Here is a 9,137-nt window from a genome sequence, read left to right on the forward strand (position 1 = left end):
CGCCGGTAAAGGCGCGAGTCAAATGTTCTCCGTTTTGTGTGTTTATTTTTTTTACCGGGTGTTATTTCATACTCTGAAAGTCTACACCACACACGATAAAATCAAATTAAACCGATTAGATTTTCGCTTTTATCAAGCGATAATCCCAAAATTTAAGTTGTCGATCAATCTAAACATGTGATTGGTGGCCAGTTGATTGTTGAAACAGGACCAATGATTTTTTTTCATTCTCAACCGTCCAATAAATATCCAGAAATCGGAAAATCAGATGATTGAATACAAGAAATATATAGCTAATAATACATCTAAAAGTGGGCCCCATTATTTGGACAGTTTAATTTTGAATTACGTCTATGTTATGTATGCAATTTTCAAATGCCTGCTTATCATCTATTATACTCTGCCAGTGTATCAAAGTTTTTCTCTTATTTTTAGGGCAACCGAGTAGCGCAACTGTACTCGGTACTGGTTAACTACTTAGTGAGAGGGTCTCAGGTCCATTCTCTTCTCTCTCTCTTCCTCTGCCCTGATTTTCCGTTGTCCGTACGCCGCTCTGCTGATAATGTAAAGGAGAAAACGTCCGACGTCCGGCCGAAACCTGCGATTATCTTCTATAAACCGATAAATGGCTCTGTTACGGTCCTTTGCTGCCTTTTCGTTCTGCATTTCACTGCTTCTCGGCCTCTGCTCGGCTGGAGATCCTTTCATCTTCTACGACTGGGATGTCTCTTACATCACCGCCTCTCCGTTGGGCGTCAAACAACAGGTTCTCTAACTCAGACCTCTTTGCCTTTTTCTCTTTCACCAGACACCGATCTTTGGTTATTTTGTAATTTCTAGCCGCGGTTTGGGTAAAATCGTAAGGTTCAGTTGGCAGAGTGAGTTACTGAAACAATGCATTTGAAGTAGATTGGTTCTTGTTTGCTGGTTTTCTTGGGGGATTTTGGTATCCGACCTTCGTTTCGTTCTCTTTTACACTGCATTTTATTTTCATCTGTCGTGGATCTACTAAATGAGCTTAGATGCTGAGATTGCTTTTATCTGGATCTGATTTTCAGTAATCTGATCCTTATTTAGAATCTAATCTTGCTTATTTGAAATCGATGTGAAATGCGTTGTTTTCTCCTTTTCATTTGAAAAATCACCATCCGTTTGTTAAAATGCGGATTCCGTTTCTTTTTTCTTTTTCTTTTTGTTTGTTTGTTTTAGTTTTTCTGAACCCTTCTCGTTTTAAGCATTCTTGATGGAGGATTGATCACCTACAACCGATTGTATGCTGCAACTTTCTTATTTCTTGATCTTCCGATTTTTTGTTTACAATTTTGCCCTTGAAAGTATGAAAATACATTATATTATTTTCAAGGGCAAAAATGCTTGTAAAATGGGTAGTAGGCGATCGTTCCCTTTCTTCTACAGAACTTTAAGACTCTGCAGTGATAACTTTCTTTGATCACAGCGAAGCTACTCGCGAGAGTAGGATTCTGAAACATACTCCCCCGCACGTGCCAACGTGGCACTTGTGTGCAAGATCTAGGTTATCCATCAAGTTGTCCCCACTTTCTTCACTTCATTGTCTGAAAATAAAGGCCCCTACCCCTACTGTCCTCCCACGACTCTCCACACGTGCCAATGTGGCACTTGTGTGCAAGATCTAGGTTTTTCATCAAGTGGTCCCCACTTTCTACTCCATGGTGTGAAAATAGACCAATCTGATCGGCCGTTGGGCAACTCTTGCATAGACATCGAACGTGGTTCATTGGTCAATTTATCTTAACCATCCTTTTCTTGATCAGACGCGCCTAATTTTTGTGTCGGGGAACAAATGGAGGGGAACCTTATGAACGATCTGGATTTTGCATGTGAAGTGTCGGCACGTGCGTGTGATCGGGTGTTGGTAGAGTATGACTTGAGTGCGATTCTGCGAGTAGCTGTGGTCTTTCTCATGTTCTTCAAGGACAAGTACTTGAAAATTGCTGACTCCATTTATTTATTGTTTATGGAAAGAATATAATTTTCATTTTTCTTTTGTTCTTGATCATAGGTGATTGCGATAAATGGGCAGTTCCCTGGGCCAATTGTCAATGTGACCACGAATAATAATGTCGTTGTCAATGTTGTAAACAATTTGGACGAGTCTGTACTGATTACTTGGTCAGTATAATCCACATAAAATGGATAAATCTACCACAATTGTGTTCAGGAACATTTGAGATTGAAATGCAATGTTAATTTGAAGATTCTTCTTCTTGTCATGACAGGGATGGGATCCAACACCGTCGGAATTCTTGGCAAGATGGGGTTCGTGGTACAAACTGCCCCATCCCCGCTCGTTGGAACTGGACTTACCAGTTTCAAGTGAAGGATCAAATCGGTAGCTTCTTTTATTTCCCATCGCTTAATTTCCAAAGAGCGGCTGGTGGGTATGGGGGCATCATTGTAAATAACCGTGACATTATTCCTGTGCCGTTTGGTAAGCCAGATGGGGACATCACCCTCCACATTGGTGATTGGTTCAACAGAAACCATACGGTCAGTGTCCCAGTTTCCTTTTGTGATTGGAATCAAGGTTTAGAAACTTAATTGCTTGTTCTGAGAAAATCTCCGAGTTGATTTGATTTGATCGGGATTTGTACTGTTTTGGGTGTGATTCAATTTCTATGGATCCAGTGAAAAATGAAGAACTCGATCAGCATATGCTTTTAAGATTTGAAAAACTTGATCGAGTACTCGGCCAACTTTCAAGTCAACTCGAACTGGGGCCCTTGTCCATTATGTGGCCAGTTGAGTTTTCAAACCTTGATTTGAATACAGGTTTGATTAGAATTGGTGATGGAAAGACCAATTAAGAATTCGAATATAATCTGATATTAGTTAGTATCTTTGGGCTCTAGGATATGAGGAATGCCCTTGACAATGGCAAAGACCTGGGGATGCCAGATGGAGTTCTCATGAATGGGAAGGGTCCCTATCGGTACAATGATACTCTTGTTCCAGTTGGTATTGATTACGAGACCATCCATGTCCACCCAGGTACTGATCATAATGCAAAATACTTATTGCTTAAACCATAATGGGCTAGAACCATACTTACAATTTACACTTACACATGCCCATGGCCCAATCGTGCTTCTCATTGCATTTGGGTAGTGGTGCTTGCTAGTCCATTGTGGCATAAATGTACTAGTGTTCTCAGCACTTTATGTTTATTTAATCTTTCATCTCCCAATTACTATCAGTGATTCATATTTTTGCATATGGAAAATATCCTTATAGCTAATTACAAGGACTTGTCTGTGGAACAGGTAGAACATACCGATTTCGTGTACACAATGTTGGTGTATCAACTAGTTTGAACTTCAGAATCCAGAACCATAACATGCTTCTTGTAGAAACTGAAGGATCATACACAGTGCAACAGAACTATACTAACCTAGATATTCATGTCGGTCAGTCGTATTCTTTCTTGGTTACCATGGATCAGAATGCAAGTAGTGATTACTACATTGTAGCAAGTGCTAGGTTTGTGAATGAATCGCTCTGGACCAGAGTTACGGGTGTCGCCATCTTGCAATATTCCAATTCTAAGGGCAAAGCAAGTGGTCCTCTGCCAGATCCGCCTAATGATTTTTATGACAAGACTTTTTCGATGAATCAAGCCCGATCAATCAGGTTTGTTTGTGATTTCTAATGCATGATCCGAATATTGTTTTCTTATTTTTATAATCAGTTTCCTCTTTTCTTTTATATTCTTGGATATGTTATCTTGGCCCTTGATAGAGTGCAATGGTGGAAAAAGGAAGCCGACCCTAATTAGTTGGATGAGGCTTAGATGATGATGATTCTTGAATATGTTATTTTAGATGGGCCCTTCTAGATACCGTCATAGGATCCAAGTCCCTGTTAGATTTGTCTAGGATGTTGTTCTCGTTGGGAGAACTTGTTAGGTATACTTGGCCAACTGATGCATTTTAGTTGGTTGCTGGGTTTAGTAGTCTTTAAGAAGTACCCTGACTAGACTATCTTGCTTGAATGATGGTACTGATCAGACATTCGATGGTGGTAACCTGAGTTAGATTCTTCTTTGTTGGAAGTTGGTTAAAAGTAGCATTTCCAAGGACTCGTTCTTTTGATCTGTCTGATGTGTCTGTTTGTAATTTATCAGGTGGAATGTGTCTGCTGGTGCTGCTCGCCCAAACCCACAGGGATCCTTTAAATATGGCCAGATCAATGTGACTGATGTGTACGTGTTGAGAAACAAACCACCAGTGGTTATTAATGGGAAACGTCGAACTACACTCAATGGAATCTCATACTCCAATGCTGCGACACCACTGAGGCTTGCTGACCAGTATAAAGTGCAAGGAGTTTACAAACTTGATTTTCCCACTAGGCCACTTGTTGGACCACCTCGGATTGAAACATCTGTAATTAATGGTACATTTAGGGGATTCATGGAAGTCATATTCCAGAACAATGACACCACAGTCCAGAGTTACCACATGGATGGATATGCGTTTTTTGTTGTTGGGTATGGATTTGATTTCATTTTTAGTACTCTGTGTGTCCTGTGCTGCTTGTGCATCTTTTGTCTGTTTGTAATGGTGGAGTTTGACTAATTGCAGGATGGATTTTGGGGAGTGGACAGAGAATAGCAGGGGCACATACAATAAGTGGGATGGAGTTGCTCGCAGCACAACGCAGGTACTTCCACTGAATTCTTCTCATAATCTTTACAAGGTCTATCCAGAGTTCCTAGCTGGTCTGTGATATCACTTCCATCTTTCTGTTGTTTTATTGAATGTGCCAGTCACTCTTTTATCAATTGTCCCTTTTCAATTGTGATTGACATCTATGAATCTGCTCGCAAATACAGTTCACATTCCTGGATTGAGTACAAACTACCGCCATCATCATAGCCTTGTACGAGTTATTTGGAGTTGGCTGGTTGAGTAAATATGTTCAAATCAAATTAATCTATGCTATTTAATAAATTTCCTTCATATTTATCAGAAATTTCCAATGATAAAATTTCCTGTTTGTCTACACCACTGCCATCATGGGAGCATTCAATCATATTTTACCAAGTTGTAGTATGGTACTCGATGAAATACAATGTAAATAGGGGTCCATTTTTTTAATGTGGGTTCAATTTATTAAGTATGTCCGTGTTAATCATGTGTTACTTTTAGTGCCATATCTAAAGTTATCATGAAGATCTTACTTTTTTAACCATTATGTGTTGTGCCAGTCACTCTTTTATCAATGGTCCCTTTTCAATTGTGATTGACATCTATGAATCTGCTCGCAAATACAGTTCACATTCCTGGATTGAGTACAAACTACCGCCATCATCATAGCCTTGTACGAGTTATTCGAATCTGCTCGCAAATACAGTTCACATTCCTGGATTGAGTACAAACTACCGCCATCATCATAGCCTTGTATGAGTTATTTGGCGTTGGCTAGTTGAGTAAATATGTTCAAATCAAATTAATCTATGCTGTTTAATAAATTTCCTTCATATTTATCATAAATTTCCAATGATAAAATTTCCTGTTTGTCTACACCACTGCCATCATGGGAGCATTCGATCATATTTTACCAAGTTGCAGTATGGTACTCGATGAAATACAATGTAAATAGGGGTCCATTTTTTTAATGTGGGTTCAATTTATTAAGTATGTCCGTGTTAATCATGTATTACTTTTAGTGCCATATCTAAAGTTATCATGAAGATCTCACTTTTTTAACCATTACGTGTTGGTTAATGTTTTTTACTAGTCTTACTGATTGTTCGAAATGAAAGCGGTCACGGATGTCCATGTCTTTTTTGACTGAATCTTTTTTGTAGTAAGATTATTTGATCTCCTTTTACTTTATTTATTTATTTAAATTGTAAGTGTTTAAGAAATGCATTTGATTACTACTCTGTGGGACATGGCGTATACATTATTTTTGAACTTATGTTTCCTTTCAGGTACTTCATTGATGTTAAATAGTCTAAAGAACCATTTCTTTCTTTCTTTTCTAGATGTGTCAAAAATGCATTTCTCATCCCCTGTTTTCTATCAAACCATCTTTTCTTTAAAAAAAACCACCTTCTCTCCACCCAATATTTTGTAGTAAATAAAACAGATATTACAGATTTTCTTCAAATATGTATGGATTTTTTATTTTTATTTTTATTTTCATCAATACCGATGTTTCTCCACTGATATCGATATCTAAATATAAAATTATGCTTTCTTCATCTTTAATTGACTATTGTCTCTCTTCTTGGTGTGACTGGTAATTCAGTAACTTTATGTTTACATCCTTTTTTTTCAAATTGTAAAGAGTGAATGAATGTATTCTGTCATGGCTGTACAGCTAGAGAGAGAGAGAGAGAGAGAGAGAGAGAGAGAGAGAGACAACCTCGATTGAGAATCCATGTTGGAGTATTTTCCTTTGAAAAATTTGGTGTAATGCGTAAAGTGAATAAGAGAGGTATCTATTGGGTGCTTGAACCCATGATCTTGTGTTGAAAGGTCTTTGACAGTTTACCACTGAGGCATGAGTAAAGGACACAATGTGTTTATTAGCTTATATTTTACTTTCCCCCTATATTGTGGTCATGCTGGGGGAAAGTGTTATTCGGTATCAAGTTTTATCAGTTTGCCTCATTTTTTCATAACCCTTCTGTACATGTCCTGTTTAGGTTTTCCCTGGAGCATGGACTGCAATCTTAGTCTCGCTCGACAATGTCGGTTTTTGGAATGTTCGAGCAGAAAATCTCGATACTTGGTATCTTGGGCAGGAAGTGTATGTAAGGGTTGTCAATCCTGAGATCACAAACAAAACCGAATTGCCTAAACCAGATAATGCCCTCTACTGTGGTGCCCTTGAACATTTGCAGAAGTACGTATGCAATTCCTAGCAATGCAGTTATTTCAGTAAACTTCAAAGATCAACCCCCTTACATATTTCACATTTTTCAGGCCACAGAAGTTGCACTCAAAGTCTTCAGCATCATCAATCGTGGCTGGAAGAATGCTGCTGTTCACATTGGTGCTACTCTATGCTGCAACTGCCATCTTCCAGTAAGCATCCGGCCATGATTAATATTGACCTGCCGGTGGGTTTTCTGCTGTGAGGAGCATGATTTGCTCAAGTACTTTTGGTTGTAAGTTTTAGGTTTGCAAACCCGGTCTTGTTGATATGAATTTTCGCAGCGATTTTAACATGTTTGTTCTCACCCACCTTTCGGGATGCTCCCCAATTTCTTGTAATTTGGGTTCTAGGGGAACTACCATTCTTTCTACAAAAAAAATTTACATAGTGATGATTCACCGGTTTCAATTGTATTCGATTGTCTGTATCAGTTCCATCTGTCAATTTAGGTGAGATTTGTGTGTTCCCATTTGCCAATTCATAGTGGTAACATCTTTACTTTATCTGACATTGCTTTAAAAAAAGAATAAGAAAAAGAAATGAGTGGGCATTTTTTAGCTACTCTTTTAATGATATTCCCTGCTAATTTTATCCAAAAAATCTTCCAAGGGCAGGAATACTTGAACTGTATATTCCCTTCTAGCTCTGCTTTTGAAAGCTACTTGTATATGGAATGCCAAATTGCCATGGATCATGCTGTTTCTTTCAGATGCAACCTATTGTGATCCTATTTTTAAACCCAATTACAATAAAACTGCTTTGGTTTGGTCAGTGTACTTTACGTTGCTCAGAAATCTTGATTTATTTATGCATGCTTAGTGAGATCTGTGTTTGCTTTTGAGAGTCATCATTATTTCAGGTCATGGTTTTAAAAATGTCATCAGCCATATCGGCCCCCACCCTACATGCATTATGGGTTGCTGATATGTGGATGCATTGGTCCATATCGTATGGGTAACTAGGGGGACCGATAGAGGCAATACCAATACCAATACCAATACCAATATTGGCCCAACCATAATAATCTACCAGGGGAGCTAAGATAGCAAATGCTTGCATGTATGTAGTCTTTTATTTCCCCAGTTACCTATTAGTGGAGGCATTGGTCCATATCATATTGGTAAGGGGGGCCGGGCGTGGATAGAGGGGCAATACCGTTATTTAAAACAATGATTCTGATTGTTTTTGCCAGGGTAGTCTTTTATTTCCACGGTTCCCCTAGAAACTAGAAAATTTCTAGTTATTCTATAAGAATCTATCAAAATATCAGGTCTCATGAAATTCCGACCTTTGAAATTTAGAGGACTTCTAGAAGAAATTCCATCAATGGAGAGCCGTTGTTTGTGCAATTACTCTTATTTATGTGCTTTTTAAAAACTAGTTTAATAGTAAGATTTAAATATTTTCCGTTGGATGACTCAACAAGCGATCTCAGAGCTAGTCGTGGCACTGTTTGGGAGGTTGTGTCAATTCTCTAGTAGTAATCTTCACTAGAACCGCTGTTCGAATTGCTCAAGGAAGACTCTTGCCGTGTTTGAATGTGAGTGGAGAAACAGGGAAACAGAGATTGTCGTTCCACATCTGTCCAGTGGACTTGGAATTGTGCACGTACGATACACGCATATGGCCTCACTTTAGTTGGGTCATAGACCAAGAATTGGACGCGGCTTTGGTGGATGGGCCCACCGTGATGTAAGTGGCTTGTATGCACGCTGTCCATACCACAGGAAACAGCGGTGATTGAACGCCCATCCCACAGACCTGGATGACGGGACAAATATCGGCTTGATCCAAAACTTTTGTGGGCCCCCAGGAATATTTTAATGGTGGGCGTTCATTCACCAACGTTTCTTGTGGCGTGGTCCACCTGAGATTTGGATATGCTTCATTTTTGGGCCGTAGGTGGGCCCAACTGTCAGGGTCCCACCCACATGGCTGGATCCGAGGGTCGCAGCCAAGTCGCGCTCCCCCAAGAATCACACCGAACTGATGCTCAAACGCAACTTATTGGTGAATCATTTAATGAATGTCACACAGATTCGATGTTAATGAGTGGGACACGGATTGGATAGTGACCCCTCCAGTACCGGACCTCAGTGCTGGAAAGGCTCTTGGGCCCCACCATGATGTGCCATTTTGCCAGCTCATTTTAGGGATGCAGATCCAAATCTCAGGTGGACCAGACCATAGAAACAATGGTGATTGAA

General features: G+C 39.4%; 1 protein-coding gene across 2 annotated transcripts; it reads left to right on the forward strand.

Moving 5' to 3' along the window:
* Nucleotides 1-542: 542 nt before the first annotated feature.
* On the forward strand, nucleotides 543-7,407 carry LOC131233008 (monocopper oxidase-like protein SKU5). 2 transcript variants are annotated; one of them, XM_058229561.1, is made up of 9 exons: nucleotides 543-766; nucleotides 2,042-2,151; nucleotides 2,259-2,529; nucleotides 2,892-3,030; nucleotides 3,303-3,669; nucleotides 4,163-4,528; nucleotides 4,623-4,701; nucleotides 6,698-6,897; nucleotides 6,978-7,407. In XM_058229561.1, exons 1-9 carry the CDS (start codon nucleotides 626-628, stop codon nucleotides 7,081-7,083), a joined length of 1,779 nt encoding a protein of 592 aa, XP_058085544.1. In that variant the 5' UTR covers nucleotides 543-625; the 3' UTR covers nucleotides 7,084-7,407. The 2 variants fall into 2 exon arrangements, with proteins under 2 accessions (XP_058085544.1, XP_058085545.1); XM_058229562.1 differs by lacking the exon at nucleotides 2,042-2,151 and having other exon boundaries at nucleotides 577-766.
* Nucleotides 7,408-9,137: the final 1,730 nt, after the last annotated feature.

This window comes from Magnolia sinica, chromosome 18, assembly GCF_029962835.1.
Source record: "Magnolia sinica isolate HGM2019 chromosome 18, MsV1, whole genome shotgun sequence".
In the NCBI taxonomy this organism is placed as follows: Eukaryota; Viridiplantae; Streptophyta; class Magnoliopsida; order Magnoliales; family Magnoliaceae; genus Magnolia; species Magnolia sinica.

Coding starts and splice junctions, on each gene's coding strand:
- LOC131233008 (XM_058229561.1), top strand. CDS start 626: ATGGCTCTGTTACGGTCCTTTGCTGCCTTTTCGTTCTGCATTTCACTG. Junction 767..2,041: donor CGTTGGGCGTCAAACAACAG/GTTCTCTAACTC, acceptor TCTTGATCATAG/GTGATTGCGATAAATGGGCA. Junction 2,530..2,891: donor GGTTCAACAGAAACCATACG/GTCAGTGTCCCA, acceptor TTTGGGCTCTAG/GATATGAGGAATGCCCTTGA.